Source organism: Drosophila subpulchrella, chromosome 2R (genome assembly GCF_014743375.2).
Source record: "Drosophila subpulchrella strain 33 F10 #4 breed RU33 chromosome 2R, RU_Dsub_v1.1 Primary Assembly, whole genome shotgun sequence".
Taxonomy (NCBI): domain Eukaryota; kingdom Metazoa; phylum Arthropoda; class Insecta; order Diptera; family Drosophilidae; genus Drosophila; species Drosophila subpulchrella.
In genome coordinates this window covers 3,478,245-3,498,429 of record NC_050611.1, presented here as the reverse complement: position 1 = coordinate 3,498,429, position 20,185 = coordinate 3,478,245, and the positions used below count along the sequence as shown (strand labels likewise).

The 20,185-nt window shown below is 44.4% G+C and overlaps 5 protein-coding genes across 20 annotated transcripts in view; 4 read left to right on the top strand and 1 right to left on the bottom strand.

Annotated features, from left to right (window-relative positions):
- The first annotated feature begins 457 nt into the window (after nucleotides 1-457).
- On the top strand, nucleotides 458-9,469 carry LOC119549154 (ATP-citrate synthase). Of its 5 annotated transcripts, none has more exons than XM_037856939.1 (9): nucleotides 458-593; nucleotides 1,674-1,839; nucleotides 3,620-3,805; nucleotides 3,868-4,594; nucleotides 4,655-4,978; nucleotides 5,497-5,695; nucleotides 7,161-8,394; nucleotides 8,460-8,800; nucleotides 8,869-9,469. In XM_037856939.1, the coding sequence occupies exons 2-9, from the start codon at nucleotides 1,681-1,683 to the stop codon at nucleotides 9,035-9,037; spliced, it is 3,339 nt and encodes a 1,112-aa protein (XP_037712867.1). In that variant the 5' UTR covers nucleotides 458-593; nucleotides 1,674-1,680; the 3' UTR covers nucleotides 9,038-9,469. The 5 variants fall into 5 exon arrangements, with proteins under 5 accessions (XP_037712867.1, XP_037712869.1, XP_037712868.1 ...); XM_037856941.1 differs by lacking the exon at nucleotides 458-593 and adding an exon at nucleotides 1,388-1,548 and having other exon boundaries at nucleotides 5,548-5,695; XM_037856940.1 differs by lacking the exon at nucleotides 458-593 and adding an exon at nucleotides 1,388-1,548 and having other exon boundaries at nucleotides 5,545-5,695.
- Nucleotides 9,470-9,727: 258 nt separating this feature from the next.
- On the bottom strand, nucleotides 9,728-10,688 carry LOC119549156 (transmembrane protein 208). The gene is made up of 4 exons (XM_037856942.1): nucleotides 10,552-10,688; nucleotides 10,331-10,486; nucleotides 10,135-10,271; nucleotides 9,728-10,078 (listed from the first exon to the last, which is right to left on the bottom strand). The coding sequence occupies exons 1-4, from the start codon at nucleotides 10,555-10,557 to the stop codon at nucleotides 9,853-9,855; spliced, it is 525 nt and encodes a 174-aa protein (XP_037712870.1). The 5' UTR covers nucleotides 10,558-10,688; the 3' UTR covers nucleotides 9,728-9,852.
- Nucleotides 10,689-10,992: 304 nt separating this feature from the next.
- On the top strand, nucleotides 10,993-11,990 carry LOC119551419 (peroxisomal membrane protein 11B). The gene is made up of 2 exons (XM_037860761.1): nucleotides 10,993-11,266; nucleotides 11,320-11,990. The coding sequence occupies exons 1-2, from the start codon at nucleotides 11,089-11,091 to the stop codon at nucleotides 11,871-11,873; spliced, it is 732 nt and encodes a 243-aa protein (XP_037716689.1). The 5' UTR covers nucleotides 10,993-11,088; the 3' UTR covers nucleotides 11,874-11,990.
- A 70-nt stretch (nucleotides 11,991-12,060) lies between these two features.
- On the top strand, nucleotides 12,061-14,137 carry LOC119551418 (palmitoyltransferase ZDHHC3). Its single transcript, XM_037860760.1, has 4 exons — nucleotides 12,061-12,498; nucleotides 13,140-13,361; nucleotides 13,425-13,637; nucleotides 13,722-14,137. The coding sequence occupies exons 1-4, from the start codon at nucleotides 12,211-12,213 to the stop codon at nucleotides 13,878-13,880; spliced, it is 882 nt and encodes a 293-aa protein (XP_037716688.1). The 5' UTR covers nucleotides 12,061-12,210; the 3' UTR covers nucleotides 13,881-14,137.
- A 594-nt stretch (nucleotides 14,138-14,731) lies between these two features.
- The window catches only part of LOC119550040 (myosin light chain kinase, smooth muscle), a 46,345-nt gene continuing 40,891 nt past the window's right edge, over nucleotides 14,732-20,185 (top strand). For 4 of the 12 annotated variants that reach the window (XM_037858480.1, XM_037858485.1, XM_037858484.1 and 1 more), the window contains exons 1-2: nucleotides 14,734-14,871; nucleotides 16,473-16,650. In XM_037858480.1, the coding sequence (XP_037714408.1) occupies nucleotides 14,841-14,871; nucleotides 16,473-16,650 (209 nt within the window). In that variant the 5' untranslated portion in view covers nucleotides 14,734-14,840. Of the gene's footprint in view, nucleotides 14,872-16,472; nucleotides 16,651-19,895; nucleotides 20,133-20,185 lie in introns of those variants that run through there. The other 8 variants (XM_037858477.1, XM_037858488.1, XM_037858482.1 and 5 more) reach the window with 6 other exon arrangements.

The window sequence follows — 20,185 nt, the reverse complement described above, 5'->3', positions numbered from 1 at the left end:
TTTATATCATAACATAAATATTATCGGGCATCGGTGTGGCCGTTGGGATCATACAAACAAAGCACCCAGCTCAAGAAAATACCAGTCAAGTAGGGAATTTAGTCAGCTGTTTATCAGCTGCTCAATACAAACACCCTTTTCAAATTGTAGCAATTCGTCAACATAAAGGTTTTTGATTTACTGCAAATCACCATATTTTATTTTAGAGTCATCAGCACGCATTATTTAAATTTAAAATCGCCTTACAAATGTATTCTTCTTACTTTCAATTGAACATACTTTCTTTTTTTTTTAAGAGCTTTTTAAATTTTCCGTTGATCTTTTTATTTTTTTTATCTTTAAATTCTGAGTAATGGTTTGAGTCCAGGCTTCAATGCAAGGCCTTTCGCAGTCGCGCCGAAAAGCATGCTACCAATTGTTTTTCCCCCAATTATATCGCCTTGTATCCAAGAGAAAACAGTGAAAGAGTTATCGATTCCCGCCCATCGCGGCTTTGCCATCGCTAGGTTAATAAGAAACGACAACCAAAAGAAAGTTGCAGTTTAGTTTACGTGTTAATAATAATCGCAGGTCGTGACGCTGAGATAATTAAAGTGAGTGTCCAGGATGTCATCAGCCTTTGCCGGCCACATTCACCCCCCGATCTGATCGAAAAAGAAGGCGAGGGCGGGAAAAACATTGATAGAAGAGATTTCGCACAGATCGGTACACAAGTCACACATACACACGCAATTCGCACAATCTTGCAGAAATATTAATGCGAAAATCTGCAAAATATTTTGCAATAAGCAGTGGCCACGATAAACGGCAGCATGGCCTGCTGTTTGGTGATGCAACTGCCTTATTGATTTTGCCCACTTTCACCGCTTACAACATTCGCTTTTAGTTTCCGCTTTATACATAGTTTCACCAGGCGGTCGAAATTTCCATACGCATCAGCAAGGCGTGAACTTCGTTTCCAGATGTAAATTAGATCGGGTGTACTTGCAAAGTCATCACCCCCCTTTGAAAAGTGCTCTCTTTTCGAATTAGATTCCAGGCAAGTCGGAAGCAATTCGCGAGCAATGCCACTAACTTACTCTTTAGGTATTTCGGAGAAAGTTCAGCCCTCCGTTAAGGTGACCCACTGACTAACTGGGTTCGTTTCGATGCAATGATATGATGATAACCGGTTCCGAATAAGTTCCCCCACACACTCAGTGGTCCAGGGCCAGATCCCGTTGTAGAGTAGCCCTAATCTCCCAGAGAGCGAGTAGAGCTGCACACATATCACCCGAAATTCTGAACACCCGAAGCCGAAGCCCAAGCCGAGGCAGCGCTACGAAATCGAAATCAGAATACGCCTGTTGCTGGCTCATTTTCGTGGCTGGTGCTGTCGCATATTCGATTTCAGTTTACTCCCAGACGCGACGACGTGCAGGTTGACTAATTGCCTGGTTCCCCTAACTCAAACTCAAGTCCAAACCCCAGCTAAACCCAGCACGCACACTTAGAAGAGAACTCGAAACCTATTGCACCTGCACACAGTCGCGCTCTAATCAATTCTAAGTAAATAAATCAAAGTTTGAAAGTACAGGCAAAGTCAAACGGGACGCGCGAACACGAGACCTCCTCTATTCGTCTTTGAAGAACGCTATAAATCGAGCTAAACCATTGAACTTGTTCTATTACAGCTTCATCATGTCGGCGAAAGCAATCACGGAGGCCTCCGGCAAGGACATCCTGAACCGCCACCTCAACACCCATGGCGCCGGCGTGGCCACCTGCCGCTTTGCTACAGTGAACTCCAGCACAGATTGGTCCAAGCTCTCCGTCGACAATCCATGGCTGCTGACCACGGTGAGTGCCAGTTAAAAATAGCCGCGGAACTCGACGATTGCGAATCAGCCGATATGCAAGAACAACAATTGGGACAGCGACAACAAACGCTAGGCGGGATTGTTGAATTGTCATTGAACTTGACCTCGTGGTGGTAGCTCTACCACGCCGTGGACGGATGACTAAGCGCGGCTCCTGATAAGAAAGAATTGGGCGCCAGACGGGCGATTGGTTTTCCGGAATCTGCAGGGTAGACGGACGGGCGCACGGCTCACCCGACGGCGCACTCCAGCTTTTATCAGATGGCTCGCCGGGCTCCCAGTCGGAGGTCGCGTGGCTTGGCGTAGTGTGGCGTGGTCTTGGCCCGATTGGTTATCCGCCGGCGGATCAGGCTCACCTCATTTGCGAGCACGATAAGCGTGCGTGGAGCAGATTGGGATTCTCGATCACGCACCTATCTCTGATTGACCTTCTGATCGATAGTGGAAAATTTGGCTGTAGCCCAGCACTTATCTTGAGGGTGAAGCTTGTTGTTATGGTAGATTGGGTGATTGGGTGGAACTAATATGTACTGTTTTTGTAGAAAAGCGTCTATCATCAAAATCCAAGAAGTCGAAATCTTATCTTTAAGTTATTTGTTGATCTAAGAGGGAGCGTCTCGTTGGTCATACCTAACTAGGTTTAATTTCAAGAGGTAGAGGTTATATCTAGTCCAATTCGAAATAGTTAAGTTGGATTTTAATAGATTTCTATCTGTCACGAATTTTTTTCCGCAGAAGGTGGAAATCCACGAAGTTTAAATCTTATCTTTAAGTTATTTGTTGATTTTGGAGGGAGCGTTCACAGTTATAAGGCTCATCTTAAAGGGGAATCTGTATAGTGGAATACCAGAAGGGGAAAATTTTAAAAATCCTATTCGAAGAAGGGGGTATTTATTTTTGCAATAATAAAACTATGGTGGAAATCTATAAGGCATAATCTTATCCAAAATTATGGGTACCCAATTCATTAAGTTATAAAGAAGAAAGTATTAGGAGCCTATTTTTAGAGTACTTCAATTCTTATCTTGAATTTATGACATATCCCAATGTTACCTCTCCGTGGGAAGTTGCCAAATACTTATATTAACTTAGTGATTGTATTTGCTGAAGAATCCCCGTTGATAAAGATGTTTACCCCTCCAAGTGCGATGGGTAAACAACCACTTCTAGTCTGAACACACAATACAACTCGCACAATAACAAACTGTGCACAGTGGTCTTCCTACGTCACAAATACTTTAATTTTTCCGAATTTTAATATGATCCAATTTTAACATTAATTTACTTTTATTTTTTGATCCCACCTTTTATTTGAGTGCTTACATTTGAAAAACAAAAAGTGATTTTTAAACAAATATGACAGCTTTAAAGTCACTAATTTATGGAAAAAGGGCAAAAACCACTGTGTTTTAGAGTTCCTTCGGCTATAATTACACTACAAAGTTGATCGCCTGACGACTCGGATGACATTTCATACTCGTACTGTTTGCTCAATTTACACTCGTACGATCTTCTAATAAGCATATGAGATGTGCTTTTGTGTGGGCACAAGTATAGGTTCGGGTAGGGGTACGAGCACTGGCATTGTCATTGCCAATGACGCGGGAACGACCCCTGGCGCTATCGGCTGATCTTGCCGACAGATGCTGGTCGTTGGAACCGGCTCTGAGCTCAGGAAGCTCAAGTTCAACGATTTGTCGCTTATTTTCATTTTAAATTTAGTACACATTTAATTAACACCGTCTTTTCTTTTGTTGCAGCCTCTGGTGGTCAAGCCCGATCAACTGATCAAGCGCCGCGGAAAGCTGGGATTGATTGGTGTCAAGAAGACCTTCGAGCAGGTGAAGCAGTGGATTGGTGAGCGCCTCAACAAGGACCAGAAGATCGGAAATGCGGTCGGCAAGCTGCGCAACTTCATCATCGAGCCTTTTGTGCCGCACACGGATGTAAGTTATCTATAGTTTTTCTTCCTCGAATGTCTATTTATTGCTTATAACTACTCTTTCAGGCTGAGGAGATGTACGTGTGCATTTACTCGCACCGCGCGGCCGACACCATCCTATTCTACCACCAGGGTGGCGTGGATATTGGCGATGTGGATGCTAAGGCCGTGAAGTTGGACGTCCCTGTAAACTCCACTCTGTCGCTGGCCGACGTTAAGAGCAAGCTCTTAAAGGAGGTCAAGGATGCTGGCACCAAGGAGCGCATTGCCAAGTTCATTAGCGCTTTGTACACCACCTATGTGGACCTGTACTTTACATATCTGGAGATCAACCCTCTGGTGGTGACGGCCGATAATCTGTACATCCTGGATTTGGCGGCCAAGCTGGACTCGACCGCTGACTTCATCTGCCGTCCCAAGTGGGGCGAGATCGACTACCCTCCTCCGTTTGGCCGGGATGCCTATCCCGAGGAGGCCTACATCGCCGATCTGGACGCCAAGAGCGGTGCTTCGCTCAAGCTGACGATACTCAATCGTAACGGTCGTATCTGGACAATGGTGGCGGGCGGTGGCGCCAGTGTCATTTACTCAGACACCATCTGTGATCTGGGTGGAGCCTCCGAGCTGGCCAACTATGGAGAATACAGTGGAGCTCCTTCGGAGCAGCAGACCTACGAGTACGCCAAGACGATCCTCAACCTGATGACCTCCTCCCCAAAGCATCCTGATGGCAAGGTGCTGATTACTGGAGGTGGCATTGCCAACTTTACCAATGTGGCGGCGACCTTCCAAGGTGAGAGATATAGCTTGCCTATCTAATCAGCCATCAATCTAAATGTGATTCTCTGTGCAGGTATCATCACCGCCCTGCGCGAGTTCCAGCCCAAGCTCGTGGAGCACAATGTTTCGATCTTTGTGCGACGTGCCGGACCCAACTACCAGGAGGGTCTCCGGAAGATGCGCGACTTTGGCAGCACCCTGGGCATCCCACTGCACGTCTTTGGACCCGAGACCCACATGACCGCCATTTGCGGAATGGCGCTGGGCAAGCGACCTATTCCCCAGGTGTCTAGCGTTGAGTTCTCGACGGCCAACTTCCTGCTGCCCGGTGGACAGCAGGCCCAGGCAGATCTTAAGGCGGCCAGCGATGCTACCGAGACTTTGGGTTCCGGTTCCGGTAAGTAGATAAGAATGAATTGTAAAGTAGCTGGGTGTTTTAAGAGTTTGTGTGCGGCTAACCCGGGATCTCACTAATCCATTTTAGCTGTAACTCAATGAACTGTTTGTATCCCTGCTACAGAATGCAACGCATCGATCGTCCTCACTTATCTGATCTCTCTCTCTTTTCTCTCTCTGTATTTTGTATGTTTGCATTGCTCGCCCTCGACTACAACGACAACGAATCTTGTCGCCACACTCACAAAAAAAAAACTAAAAAATATCCACAAAATCCTCCACCAAATTATTAACAAAACCAAATTCGAAACCAATTTGAAATGCTCGTTTGGCCAACCGATCTGCACCCGATCTGATCCCTCATAACCCCGTGTTCGTGTAATGTGTTTGTTTGTGTATCGTATTGGTTTGTCGATCTTCTACACGTCCTGATCTCGCTCTCTGCTCCTCCATCATCATACAATCGATCCCTGACATCGATCTCGACTCTCGTCTCTCGACTCGTTCCATTTGGGATAGCCCTGAGCCCGACCGCAGCTAAACCGATTAAACTACCACCTATCTCAGCAGATGAGGGCGACAGCGCTAGCGTCGCCGGTGCTCAGCGCAACGGATCGAGTCTGAACCGAAAGTTCTTCTCCAACACCACCAAGGCGATTGTGTGGGGCATGCAGCAGCGGGCGGTGCAGTCGATGCTCGATTTTGACTTTATCTGCAGGTTAGTCTGAGTTTGCTGTTAATTATTTCAACCTCAAATACATATGAGTGATTCTTTGTGAAACGTATCGAGATTTTCATTATGGTCTCAAAACGGTTTCATATTTTTATCACGGTATTATACCATTTATACAGGATTTTAAAAATATTAAAAAAATGTATCCATTTGACAGAAGCAAAGATATGGCGATGCCCTTTTTTTGTTAAGATTGTGTATAACTTTAAATTACATGGAGTAAAAAATAAAAAAAAATTCTCCTTAATTATTATTTTTGCCAACCTTTCAGATAAAAATAACTCCCATAACAGTTTCCAAGCAAATTATAGTCCAAACTTAAAAAACAAAATTCAATCGCGGTTTTCTGCAAATCGGCATTTTTAATTTTTATAAAAAATTAGTATAATGTTCTATACATAATCCTTGTTGAACCCTACAAATTTTGACGTGGGACCTCCATGGGTTTCCCCAAAATTAATTAAAACAGTTTATATTAAATCAAAAACAAAGCAGTCTTTTCTTGTTATTACTATTAAATTATGTTGTAACGAACTGTTTTCGACCGTTTTACGCGCTACTTAAACGACGCGACTAGCCCAGAGATATTGTACGTTCGTCCCACCAAATTTATGTTGCAAAATGCAAGATATCCGATATCCGTATTGTTTGTCTTGGGCTGATAGAATTAATTTTTTATAGGATCATTGAAAAGAATATTAAAATGAGATAAAATGAGAAAGTGGGCTCCCATTTAAAGAAGCGATGTAAGCCACCGCAACTAGCTGACGAGGTCAAAATTCCAGCCCAGACAAACAATAAAGTTTTCCGATTTGTCCCAATCGGATATCTTGCATTTTGCAACATAAATTTGGTGGGACGAACGTACAATATCTCTGGGCTAGTCGCGTCGTTTAAGTAGCGCGTAAAACGGTCGAAAACAGTTCGTTACAACATAATTTAATAGTAATAACAAGAAAAGACTGCTTTGATTTTGATTTAATATAAACTGTTTTAATTAATTCTGGGGAAACCCATGGAGGTCCCACGTCAAAATTTGTAGGGTTCAACAAGGATTATGTTTAGAACATTATAATAATTTTTTATAAAAATGAAAAATGCCGATTTGCAGAAAACCGCGATTGAATTTTTTATTTTTAAGTTTGGACTATAATTTGCTTGGAAACTGTTGTGGGAGTTATTTTTATCTGAAAGGCTGGCAAAAATAATAATTAAGGAGAATTTTTTTTTATTTTTTACTCCATGTAATTTAAAGTTATACACAATCTTAACAAAAAAAGGGCATCGCCATATCTTTGCTTCTGTCAAATGGATACATTTTTCTAATATTTTTAAGATCCTGTATAAATGGTATAATATCGTGATAAAAATATGAAACCGTTTTGAGACCATAATGAAAATCTCGATACGTTTCACAAAGAATCACTCATATATTTGTTTAATCTTTTAGACGCGATGAGCCTTCTGTGGTGGCAATGGTATATCCCTTCACCGGGGATCACAAGCAGAAGTACTACTGGGGTCACAAGGAAATCCTCATCCCCGTGTACAAGAAAATGTCCGATGCCATCCACAAGCACAAGGATGTCGATGTTATGGTCAACTTCGCTTCCATGCGCAGCGCTTACGAGTCGACCCTCGAGGTGCTAGAATTCCCCCAGATCCGGACAGTGGCCATTATCGCCGAGGGAATTCCGGAGAACATGACCCGCAAGCTGATCCTCGAGGCGGACAAAAAGGGAGTCGCCATCATTGGACCCGCTACCGTGGGAGGTGTTAAGCCCGGATGCTTTAAGATTGGCAACACCGGCGGTATGCTGGACAACATCCTGCACTCGAAACTGTACCGTCCAGGAAGTGTGGCGTATGTTTCCCGCTCCGGAGGAATGTCCAATGAGTTGAACAACATCATCTCGAAGGCTACCGACGGCGTGATCGAGGGCATTGCCATCGGAGGAGATCGTTACCCAGGCTCCACCTTCATGGACCACATTCTGCGCTATCAAGCCGATCCGGAGACCAAGCTGATCGTCTTGCTGGGAGAAGTTGGTGGCACCGAGGAGTACGACGTGTGCGCCGCTCTGAAGGACGGTCGTATTACCAAGCCTCTGGTGGCCTGGTGCATTGGAACCTGCGCCAGCATGTTTACTTCCGAAGTCCAGTTTGGCCACGCCGGATCCTGCGCGAATTCCGATCAGGAGACGGCCACAGCTAAGAACAAGAGCCTGCGAGAAGCCGGCGCCTACGTTCCAGATTCTTTCGACACACTGGGCGAGCTCATCCATCACGTGTACGGCGAGCTAGTGAAGACTGGTCGTGTTGTGCCCAAGGAGGAGGTGCCGCCACCAACAGTCCCCATGGATTACTCGTGGGCCCGTGAGCTGGGTCTCATCCGGAAGCCCGCCTCCTTCATGACATCGATCTGCGACGAGCGTGGCCAGGAGCTGATCTACGCAGGAATGCCAATCAGCGAGGTGCTCAGCAAGGACGTCGGCATCGGCGGCGTTATCTCTCTGCTGTGGTTCCAGCGTTGCCTGCCTTCCTACGTGTGCAAGTTCTTTGAGATGTGTCTGATGGTCACTGCGGATCACGGACCCGCCGTTTCGGGAGCTCACAACACCATTGTGTGCGCCCGTGCTGGCAAGGATCTGGTCTCCTCCGTCGTCAGCGGTCTGCTGACCATTGTAAGTTATCTAAATGATCTATTTTACCATTACAATCGTAACACATCTTATGACTTCTCTTACAGGGCGATCGCTTCGGAGGTGCTCTGGATGGATCTGCACGTCAGTTCTCAGAGGCGTACGACACCAACCTGCATCCCATGGAGTTCGTGAACAAGATGCGCAAGGAGGGCAAGCTTATCCTGGGCATTGGTCACCGAGTGAAGTCCATCAACAACCCGGATGTGCGCGTTAAGATCATTAAGGAATTCGTGCTGGAGCACTTCCCTGCGTGCCCGCTTCTTAAATACGCCCTGGAGGTGGAAAAGATTACGACCAACAAGAAACCGAATCTTATCCTCAATGTGGACGGCGTGATAGCTACCGCATTCGTGGACATGCTGCGCAACAGCGGCTCATTTACCAGGTGAGCGGACAAAGCTGGAAGTGGATTGGCAAACAGGAATTTAACACACTTTCTTCTTATTCTTTCAGTGAGGAGGCACAGGAGTACATCAATGTGGGTGCAATCAACTCGCTGTTCGTCCTGGGCCGTAGCATAGGATTTATCGGCCACTACATGGATCAGAAGCGTCTCAAACAGGGCCTGTACCGCCACCCGTGGGACGACATCTCATACGTCATTCCCGAGCAGTACAACTAGGCGGGCAGATAGTGCCGCGTCGATGTTATATATTTACGTATATACAAGCATATATATATTATTCGGAAGTTGTTGTAGTTAAGCACAGATGTATGATGTTAGGCAGGGAGTAACCCGCTCCCCTGGCTGGAAGGATCCACCCCGGTCTATCCGCGCATGTGCCTCTCCCCAATTCCCTTCCCCTCTCACTTAACCTGCATTTAAAGTTCTTAAGTTACCATCATTACCCTCGTTGTTCTTGTAAGCTGTGCGAGCCTTGGAGCCCGTTGGGGTTTTGGAATCTAGACCTAGTGAAATTTAGTGCTCCGAGCCGCACTACATAACAGTACCCCAGCATAACACTATTTGATACTTTTATACTTTAGTTTGGATGCTCACAATTGTCTAGACAACAAGAGAATAAATTGTTGCAAAAGCTTAATTTTATTTTTATCGCCCTTCTTTTATTGCTTATGATTTGAGTCCCACGCTCCCTTTGCCAGCATCTCGAAGAGAAACGGACACTGCACTAGTTCCTGCTGCACTGAAGCACATTTATTTATAAACAATTACACGAATATATTTACAATGCACAAAAACTCGGCGGCACCTCGGTGAGGAAATGCAATTTCCCTCGCGGAGCCTGTCGTCTTGGAAAATTCACCGCAATTAAATCGCACAAATGCTTTGACTAACTAAAACCGTGAATTGTCTTTTGTCTCGAGCAGTTTAATTTGCTGAACATTTAACAATTTGGAAGCGCACACACAACTAAGCGCAGAATCTCATGAAAACCAGGAACCCCTTAATCACTAGAGCACAACGAGAGGTGTCTCCTATCTCATGCGCCGCATCTTGCGCTCCATCTTCCTTTGCTTTTTCTCGTCCACCTCGGGATTATCGTCCTGGGCGTTTCGCTGCGAAAGCCAGGGCTGAATGACGGTGCCCCAGAGCATCCAGCCGGCGCGCACGGGCGCCAGGAGGAGCACCAGCCAGAAGTAGTTGGAGATGAGGGCCAGCAGCAACGTGCCGGAGGTGAGGATGATCAGGTCCTTGACGTTTCTGTAGGGAAGTCTTGTGTAAGCAAAGTGGATGGATACTCCTTTTGGTGCACTTACTCCGCTATACCGCCTTCCATGTTCAAATCGTTGCCGGAGTCCACAAGAGCCCCGCTCTCAGAGTATTGCGCCTTCGACATGAAGACCATAAATTGATAGGAACTGCCGAGGATCAGCAACGCCAGGATGTGCATGAACTGAGGGGGAGTAGGAGGCTTATGATTAACCATGTTAAGGTGGACGTTCGCCGTCTTACCACCGAGGTTTTGGTGACTTCAAAGACGAGGAAGCTGAGGAGCAGGGCGGGTGCAGAGCATCCAATGGCCATGTTTCGGTAGAAAGCCAGTGTCGTCTTGTTCTCCTCGACGATTTGCTTGGCGCCCTTCGTGCCCTGTTTGCCCTTCTGCTGCGGCTGCAAGTAGACAAACGATTTTGGGTAATCCTCGAGAGCGTTGTCCTGGTGATGGAGGCACTTACCGCCATGGTGTACTTGCTAGTTGTGTGTCAGGTATTTCGAAAACCAAAATCGGACCACTTTTTACGTGGCGAAGACAAATTTTCAACAATGCGAATGATTTGCAACACTGTGTATGATAGGAGAGCAGTGTTGAGAAATACGCTTTTCTCTTTTTGCTAGCAGAGGCGTAGTGATCAGAGGGTAAAATTTATAGCAGGTGGTTATTAAATTATTTATTTCAGACAAGTAAAATGTTTTGGTTTGTACAAAAGATGTTGTTTTATTATTTATATATTTAAGTGGGCGGTGTTTTGTGCATAAAGATACATCCAGTCCGTATAAGGGTGTACAAAAAACTGAATTAAATATAAATTTCGCAACCCCATTAATAATTTCACATACGCCTATGCCTCGCGCCTTTTTCAAAACGAAAGTCTTGCCATTCACTGCGAAACGTAGGAACAGCTGATGAGTCCCTTCAGCCAAACATTCGACCTTTGGATTTTGGATCTAGCTTAAATTTGAATTTGCTGCACAACTAACCGTGCGGTCACAACATGAATATGGATCGATTGGTGCAACTGAACAACCAGGCTGGCGGTCGGGATAAGATCGCTCGACTCGTCCAGTATGCCTCGCGGGCCATGTGGGATTCGCTGGAGTCCGCCAATTCCAGCCCAGCGCTGGTGGACAACTTCAAGACGATCGAATACATCCTGAGCACCTTCCGGAAGTGTAGGTATTGTTCTCGACCACTCAAGTGCCCATCTAATCCCTCCAGATTGCAGTGCTCCGCTTCGGCAAGTGCGTCGATGTGTTCTACGGCACCCTGAAGACACTCCATCATCCGGATCTCACCATTCGAGTTACGCTCACCCTGAGCAAGCTGTCCCAGTCGCTGTTCCTCTTCGCCGACCACTTCCTCTGGCTGGCCAGGACAGGATTGACGGCGGTGAACGCAAAACGTTGGTCCACCATCGCCAACAAGTACTGGCTCTTCTCGATCATAATGAACCTGTGCCGGGATTTCTACGAGATCCTGAGGGTTCTGGACCTGCATCGATCCGGCTGCAAGGGCGGAATCTCCCGCTGCCGCATTCCCACGAGCATCAACTCGTCGGAGGACTTCAAGCGCATGGCCCTGCAGTCCTACGTGCTCGTACAGGGACACAAGGACATTGTGGTGGACACGGTGAAGAATGTGTGCGACTTCTTCATTCCCCTGACCGCCCTGGGCTACACGAGTCTCACGCCCCGGACAATTGGACTCCTGGGGGCGATATCATCGCTGGCCGGACTCTGGGCCCTGCTGGAGCCCAAGGCCAAGCTAACGCCTGCATAACAACTGATATTGAAAACTTTGTAGATAGGGCCCCATATTTCCTTGTATCTATTTTAATTGTTATACTTGTATTTGTGCTCGGATTAAGTTGAAAGATAAACGAACGATTTTACGAAACCACCTCGCCTATCCGCCCCCATGTTACCGCCCGGGGCGAATGGCGAACAGCTGACACCATCTCACCCACAGTGAATGGCAGATTGGTACGGTTGTGTTTTCCGTTCCGTGTTTGCCCCTTTATCAAACGCATTTTGGCCAATGGTCCGCAGTCCGGTGGCGTTATCAGGGAATTGACGAGGCCGATGCGTCACCTGAGCGTGGGCTCGATCCGGACACCATGAACTACTCCTACTCAGCTCTCTCGCCCGGCGGAAGCGGAGGATTCGGTGGCGTCGACCAGCACAACCGATGCTGCGGGAACAAGGCCTGGTGCGTCAAGGACATCTGCGGCATTGTCTGCGTGGTCATGACCTGGCTGCTCATCCTGTTCGCCGAGTTCGTGGTCATGCGGCTAATCCTCCTGCCCAGCAACTACACGGTCTTCAGCACCATCAACATGATCGTGTTCCAGGCACTCGCCTTCCTCGCCTTTGCCTCGCACATACGCACAATGCTCTCGGATCCGGTGAGTGGGTTATGGCCCGTGTTCGGGGGGGGTTCGTATTCCATTGCACCTTATCTATGTGGATGGCAGATATGCCTGATGGGCATGATTATTGGAAAACATAGGTGATTCTACAGCAGTCGTATTTTTTTGAGGTTGATTAAATGGGGGTTTTCAGATTTTGGCTTAATATTTTCCCTAAATCTAGGTATCTAAATATATAGGACAATATTCTTTCGACTAAACAATAATCTTTACAACGCTAATTTAAAATCCAATTCGAATAATGCGTGCAAAAATGTTTTCACCATGTAAATTGGAAATTTGTTTTGTAAGGTTGTGATAAGTTTAATTAAAGGTTTGTATTCTACAAAACGAAACTCTGTTTCTCGAAATATTTTTACGTGTTTAAATTTCAATAATTTTATAGGACACCTGCACGACAGATGTCATAGTTTCCTTTCTTTTTATTACCCTATCTATGTTTTTTAATATATAGCTCATAAGCTCATGACTCATAATCAATATTTTCGACTTTATTTACTCGAAATAGCATACTTGTTTGTTTGTTGAAAACTTGATATTTTCAGAATGTAATATAGTTACTATTTAAGCATTTCCTACTTAATGAATACTTGTAACCGTAGTCAAATCATTTTCAGGGCGCTGTACCTCGAGGAAACGCCACCAAGGAGATGATAGAGCAGATGGGCTACCGCGAGGGCCAGATGTTCTACAAGTGCCCCAAGTGCTGCAGCATCAAGCCGGAGCGGGCCCATCACTGCTCCGTTTGCCAGCGCTGCATCCGCAAGATGGACCACCACTGTCCGTGGGTCAATAACTGCGTGGGCGAGAACAACCAGAAGTACTTTGTGCTCTTCACCGTAAGTGCAACGCTCTTTATCGATTCGAGCCGCCAGTTAAATGGTCTTTCCCCCGATCCGTAGTTCTACATAGCTTCGATCTCCGTGCACACGCTCTTCCTGGTGCTCACCCAGTTCGCGGAGTGCGTGAAAAACGACTGGCGCACCTGCTCGCCGTACTCTCCGCCGGCCACTATTTTCCTGCTGCTCTTTCTCACCTTCGAGGGCCTTATGTTCGGCATATTCACAATCATCATGCTGGCCACTCAGCTGACGGCCATCCTAAACGATCAGACGGTGGGTGCTTGGCTAGATCTCAGCACGGCATTATCGGCTAACTTTCTCCCATCTCTCCCGCTCTCTCTCTCTCTCTGACAACAGGGCATCGAGCAGCTGAAGAAGGAGGAGGCCCGCTGGGCCAAGAAGTCGCGCCTCAAGAGCATCCAGTCGGTGTTCGGTCGCTTCTCGCTGGCCTGGTTTTCTCCATTCACGGAACCCTCGTGCCGCACAAGGTTCAACTCGCACTTCTACTCGGTCTGAGGCAAGGAGCTGGGATTGAAACACGGACTAGCTTAATCGAACAATACTAACTTACTAACTAACGTACAAGGCAACAAGTTGTCGCCACTTGTTGCGCCGCTGAGTGCAATTTGGTATTTTGTAACTGCTATTTTTCGATCAATTGTCAACTATATTTACTATGAATCGTATGCGTGTGTTTAGGCCTAAGCAAAAGGATTAAATGTTCATTGCCTTGGCCAGGTGGAGATGTGTACTTACCTGAGAGCCCTACTAAATGCCTTGTGTACATTCTGTTTTTACCATCGGGTGAGAGTAGTCCCCCAACCAGAAGACATGCGCGGCATCTCTTATTATTTTGAGGAGAGCTCTCTTCTCGGGCAGCCAAAATTATCCGACATGGACATGGCTGCTGCTGGTGATCTGTCTGCTCAGCTCAGTTCGGTTCAGTCTGAGAAAAACGATCGGAGATCCAGGAGGTGTCTGCTGGACGTGGTGTGCGCCATTCGAACGCCGATGCTGTGTTGTACATATTGTTTATATATAGAAAGATAGAACATCTCTGTGTTCCCAAACGTGAGTGCGAGTGTGAGTGTGTGCGAGTGTCTGGTGGATTTCAAATTGGAATTGGAAGAGGAATACGTGTATATCCGCTGCACCAGCACTGTTTCAAATAATGCCACAGGCCGAAAATGTGAATATATCCTAATTACACATTTACCGATCCATTGTGCCCGACGAATACGCGTAATTACCAGCGGAAAATTTCATTTCAGTGAATCGGAAACGGAAAAATTCAAATTTCTACCGTCGTTTGTGTGCGGCCCGTTCTAAATATAAATAAGAAAGAAATCGCTTTCGGTTAATGCCGCGTTGAAAATACCCAACCGACCATACTGCGCCCTAATCCTACACAGCAAGTCCTGAAAGTCCCATGCCAAAGTGGCCCTGTTTCGGCTAATTATATAGCGAGACCTGAGCATGGAAAGATCGCCAGCAGCCAATGCCGCGGGTAAGCATCATCGTCCAAGTGCCCCGGCGCCGGGAAAGTGAGAGAATCTCCTTTTTTCTCGCCACCTAAGGCCCGTTCCCGTTCGCGATCCCGATCCCGGACCCGAGTAGAGTACTTCATGGCTATTTGTGTGGCTGCGCCATGTATTTTTATGGCCTGCCACGGGCTCCGTCTCCGTTTTCCTCCTCATCGCCATTGTACGGCCAACAGTGCGGTTACGTAATTGTGAATTGAGTATGAGAATTTTTCATAATTGTACGTTGGAATATGCGCTGGCCGAGTGTCATTATTGTGTCCGCATCCCGGCGAGGATCGCGGGCCGAGTACCGAGTACCGTGCGTTCCCAACTGCCGAAATACTATTTACGAATCACATTTGATTACGGCTCCCCATGCAGAAGATTCGACATGCTCGCAAATAGTGCTTGTTGACGCGTATGAATAATATTTGGAACTATTTTTAGTGAATATTCCGAATACTCGATGTTTGTGCAGGGTGTGGGGATGAGCACGGGACAAGCGAACTTTTTAGTGTAAACACAAACATTATTAGTCCAAGAACCGGAATGTTTATTGATTTTGGATTCGGAAAAAAGAAATGTGCAATTTACTATAACTTTTTTAAAAAGAATTTTTTAATATCCAGTAGATACATTTTAAAGGCTAAGAAGTACAGGGTATAAATGTAGTACTAATTTGTTTTTCGTTTATAAAAACCTTCTTTAAAAACAAGGACAATTTTACATAGTTTTTGCGTACAACTTAGTTAAACAACTATAATAATCTCTATTAAAATATACACAACATTTAGTTAATAATGTCTGAAGAAACTTTTTATAAATCGGGGAGAACATCTCGAAATTCTCACAAATATTTATTTATTTTTAAAACTTTAAATTGCAATTTCATGATAAAGCTTTATGAAATGCTGAGCCGGTCACATTTTTTCCTATGTATTTATCTTATGTGAAATAAAAACAAATAAAATAATTTTTTTAATAAATTGTCATATTTGCATATCACGGGCTCTACAGAAATATGTTTTTAGAACTACTTACCACAAGTTTATGTATGGGGAGAGTTAGTTATAACGAAATCTATGTTCGACATCTTTTTATACACAGAAGAAAACTATTGAGTCAAAGTCAAGGGCTTAGCCCATCAAATTGCCAATTTTACCAATGAAATAGTAACTCTCACTACAACAAAATACACACAATTAACTATTTTCTCGTATTTGTACAACTAAATAGTAAGCATTGCAACCAAAAAATATAAATTACTATTTTGAATAGTGGTTAAAGTTTTTAATAGTTACGTAACTATACATACGTATTGGTCTATTGAACCCATGATCTTTTTTTGTGTGTGTAGTTATTTTGATTAGGGTATTCTAACGGCGAATAGACTTTGAGTTGCCGAATCTCCTCCTTTGTTGCCGGCATAACTATGTGTGTTTATGTATGCCTCTGGCAATTCTTGACATTTCGCAAATATTTATGATAATTTGTTCGGCAGACGGCTTCCTCCGCCATCGAGACCTATAAAGCGATTAGTCATGCTTATAATTAACGCACTATGTGCTCTAAACCCACTTTGCAGAGCCTCCTGGCGAGGACGGAGGATTCGAGGCGGACCAGCGCCGACCACCTCGCATCACGTTCAGCGATAACTCCAGCTCCCTGATCCGCTGCATCCCCAACGAACGAGCCACCTTCTTCGTGAAGATCGACTGCGCCGAGGAGGATGAGCCGGAACTGCTGCCCTTCAAATTCGAGTGGTAAGTCATAAATCTGTCGGGCAGAAGTCTATTTTCCCTCGCTTACCTGTGCACCCGGTGAATCACCCGTCCTTGCTCCGCCCGGTCTGCTGTGCATAATGCCGAATGCCAAAATTTGCGCATTAGCATATGAGTTCCCCTTCACGGCGACGGATTTGCTCAATTGAGCGGACCGAGAGCAGAGCGGATCCACCGGCGTCTGCGCCGCCAAAGAGCACCGGGTACATCTTGGGGTTACGTCCCGATTTTCTCTGGTTTTTCACCATGGGCCGCGGAAGCTCTTGAGCGGCCAGTTCCACTTCGACGATCGGCGCATTAACATATCCGTTGCCCAGCGGGCGGACACACAGAATAGCAGCAGTGCGGCGGCAGTGCTATACGAGAGTTCTATATATACCCACCACTGCGTATACGTGCTGGTTCGTGCAATCGGGGGGTGTCCACGCGGCGGATACTCAATAAATCATCTGCACATCGAAATCAATCAAATTGCTCGAGAATTCCAGCGGGACGCGTTTAGAAAAAAATAACTGGGAACCTGGTGGATGAGGGTGGCGGGATCGCTGGCCGAGATCTGTAACGAACGTCTAATTATAGCCACATTAACAAATCGCCGCGAAACTTTCGTCTGCCTTGGATTTTTTGTTATTTTTGGGGGTTGTCTTGGGAAACAGCGGAGGAATTTCGACGGTGTGCGTCAAAAACGTTTCAATTAAATGCCCTAAAAGTGTTGAAAATAGTTTTTCTCAAACGAAATCGAAAATTACATAATGCGCCTGGCGGAGAAACAAAGCGGAATACATAGGTAGAGAGTGCGATCAGTGTTTGGCAATATCCGCGAGAGCAACGGATAAATAAATAAAGCGAAGCCGCTGGGCCCCCAAGAAACCACCAAGGAACCCCCAAACAACAGACACACAATCGAAACAAGAAACAATTTGAAAATTCTCGAACTCAGGGAAAACGACAGCGAAACAACAAGTTATTAGCAGCGCTGAACATCAAAAAACACGCAGCCCAAAAATAAATTGGCAATCGCGTTGCTGTCTAGCTAGCGTTTAAATTATTGCAGTGCGCGGTTCTAGCCGAATGCGAAATACAATTAATAGCGAAGCAAGTTCAAGCACTTATTTATAAACATTCCTGCCTCGACTTCGATTCAGAAATATTTTGACCAATTTTCTCTTTCACAAAACTGCTATTATTGTTTTCGTGCGGTGGTGTTTGCGGTGCCTGTTTGTTTGCGTTTATTGGGCAATAATTATGCCACATAAATAAATGACTCTTGCGCCTCAAATATTTTGGTAAATGTTTGCACGTGCAATATGAGTAATTAAGATAAACCGACATAACAAAATTTTAATATCCTAGAAAATGCATTTTTGTTTACATAGTGACGGAATGGTTTAATATCAATGGCATATTGTCTATCAAACAAAAACACCTCGTAACAAGGCAAAAATCTAGTGACGAACAAACAAAAGCTCTGATATCCATTTATAGGCAAATCATGTTAGAAAAACGTAAACAATATTTAAAAATACCTTTCTAACGACATATAGCATAAGCCTGTACCTTTAGTAGTTCTCAAGTTAAGGGGGTAAGAAGTTAACCTATTTATAGCTGATTTTCCGCCAAGCTTTAGAGTTTTTCCAAAAGGGGTAGATCTAAAGTTTCTTATATTAAGCTGTTTACCATCGTTTTTAATTTCAAGGACCCTAAAATAACGTTTTGGGACAAACTGACAAATGAAATATAATTTTAATTCTTAGAAGTCCCCCAAAATATTGTTTTCCGGATAACTTTTGAACGGATCATCGGATTTTTACAATGAGAACCCATTCGACGCGTATTTCAAACGAGAAATGTGCATTTATCTCCAACAGATTGAATCTTTTACTCTTCCACTGCTCTTTTTCCCAAACTAATTGATTTTTTTTAAGTCTTGGTGTGCAATGTTTTTTTTGGATACATTTTGATTGATGTATCCCAGAGACTGAGCAGCTTTATTCCCTATGTCCGCTTAATAGGAAACTGTCGCCCGCTCTTTTAAATTCTTTTTCAGTATAACTTATTAACAAAATAGGTAAAAAAAAAAAACACCGCAGTCTTGTTGGATATATGAGAGCGAATCTTCCAGTGCAATTCTACCAATTATTAAAGTCAAATATCTTCGAACTATTTTTCCTAATTTATATGGGAATTATTTTTCTTCTCAATTCGATTTAATCAGATATGTTTCAATGCCAAGCTTTCCAAACTTGTATATGTTCTTTTGATTTTACTTTACTACTTATATAATACCGTGCACTACACAATAATACCAAATTCACTACTTTTTTCTCTCCTCTACCAAACCCTTCTTTTCTCATGGGTTCAACATCATTTGATAGATTTTCAATTTGGGAAGTGGGAGGAGGGAGATAGATTTTTATTAGCGTATATATAGTTTTATGTTTACTATAGTTTACAGAGCGAACATTATTTCAGTGTGCTATTGTTTCAAGCGGCTCTCTCATTTAACATACATTTCAGTTTCACGGAAAATTTTCATGCAAACACATTTCTGACAATTCGAACAGAGATTTTGAAAGTTTATTCCAGAAACCTTAGTTTGAAGATTCAAGTGCATTTTAAATTGAACATTTTACTGGGGCGTCCCCCTTTCTCAGCCGTGAAGGCGTTTAAAATGGAAGACATATTTGGCTTTGCATTGGACTAGAATTGCACCACGAAATGGCCTATTTCAAGACAGCCAAATATCCAATGGACCGCTGAGAAGATCCCAATACAAGTGCTATTTATAAGGATTCATTGCAGAATAAGTTCTTGGGAATTATAAGGAACGGAAACCGAAGGATTTCTTGACCCCCTAAAAGGCTACTTACAAAAGCTTATGTCAATAAATCCTATTGGAAGCATGTAGTGTGACCGTCGATTAGCAAAGAATACCAAGATGAAAGGAAATGGAAAACTTGCACGTTTTCGAGATGTCACAGATACAACCCGAACAACTATTAATTATATCATACAACATAAATAAACGGTTTTTACTACAGTGGAGGGTTATTTCAACTTGGTCTGTTTTCAAAATGTATGAAAACTGACTGCATCGCCGTCGATAGGCATAAAACGATATATCCAAATATACCAAAAAATACCAAGTCCCTAGACCGAGGAATCTCATGACTCAATAACTCAAAGCTAATGTTTCTTGAATAATAGGTTGTCTAGGCTACAACTTTTAGATATTAATTAAAATTTGAAAAATTTAATAATGAAAAGAGTTTGACATTCCGTGGGACTTAAATTGGAAAGTGAGGTGAATTCGGTCAAATTAGCTTTCAACTGCAAGCGATCGTAGTTTTGATATTCACCAAGTCAAACGCCATGGGCAACGGATGCTCCAAATGCTGCCAGTGCAATGAGCACAAACAAATCAACGGCACTCTCTCCTCCGCCTCGTCGGTCTACAGGAAAAGGTGATCTATTAAGCGGTTTAATTTTATAAGGATTAAAGTCCCTTTACAAAGCT

Coding starts and splice junctions, on each gene's coding strand:
- LOC119549154 (XM_037856939.1), top strand. CDS start 1,681: ATGTCGGCGAAAGCAATCACGGAGGCCTCCGGCAAGGACATCCTGAAC. Junction 5,696..7,160: donor GATTTTGACTTTATCTGCAG/GTTAGTCTGAGT, acceptor TTAATCTTTTAG/ACGCGATGAGCCTTCTGTGG. Junction 8,801..8,868: donor AACAGCGGCTCATTTACCAG/GTGAGCGGACAA, acceptor TTATTCTTTCAG/TGAGGAGGCACAGGAGTACA.
- LOC119549156 (XM_037856942.1), bottom strand. Junction 10,272..10,330: donor AAGTCACCAAAACCTCGGTG/GTAAGACGGCGA, acceptor ACTCCCCCTCAG/TTCATGCACATCCTGGCGTT. Junction 10,079..10,134: donor ATGGAAGGCGGTATAGCGGA/GTAAGTGCACCA, acceptor ACTTCCCTACAG/AAACGTCAAGGACCTGATCA.
- LOC119551419 (XM_037860761.1), top strand. CDS start 11,089: ATGAATATGGATCGATTGGTGCAACTGAACAACCAGGCTGGCGGTCGG. Junction 11,267..11,319: donor CCTGAGCACCTTCCGGAAGT/GTAGGTATTGTT, acceptor TCCAGATTGCAG/TGCTCCGCTTCGGCAAGTGC.
- LOC119551418 (XM_037860760.1), top strand. CDS start 12,211: ATGAACTACTCCTACTCAGCTCTCTCGCCCGGCGGAAGCGGAGGATTC. Junction 12,499..13,139: donor GCACAATGCTCTCGGATCCG/GTGAGTGGGTTA, acceptor AATCATTTTCAG/GGCGCTGTACCTCGAGGAAA. Junction 13,362..13,424: donor AGTACTTTGTGCTCTTCACC/GTAAGTGCAACG, acceptor CCCGATCCGTAG/TTCTACATAGCTTCGATCTC.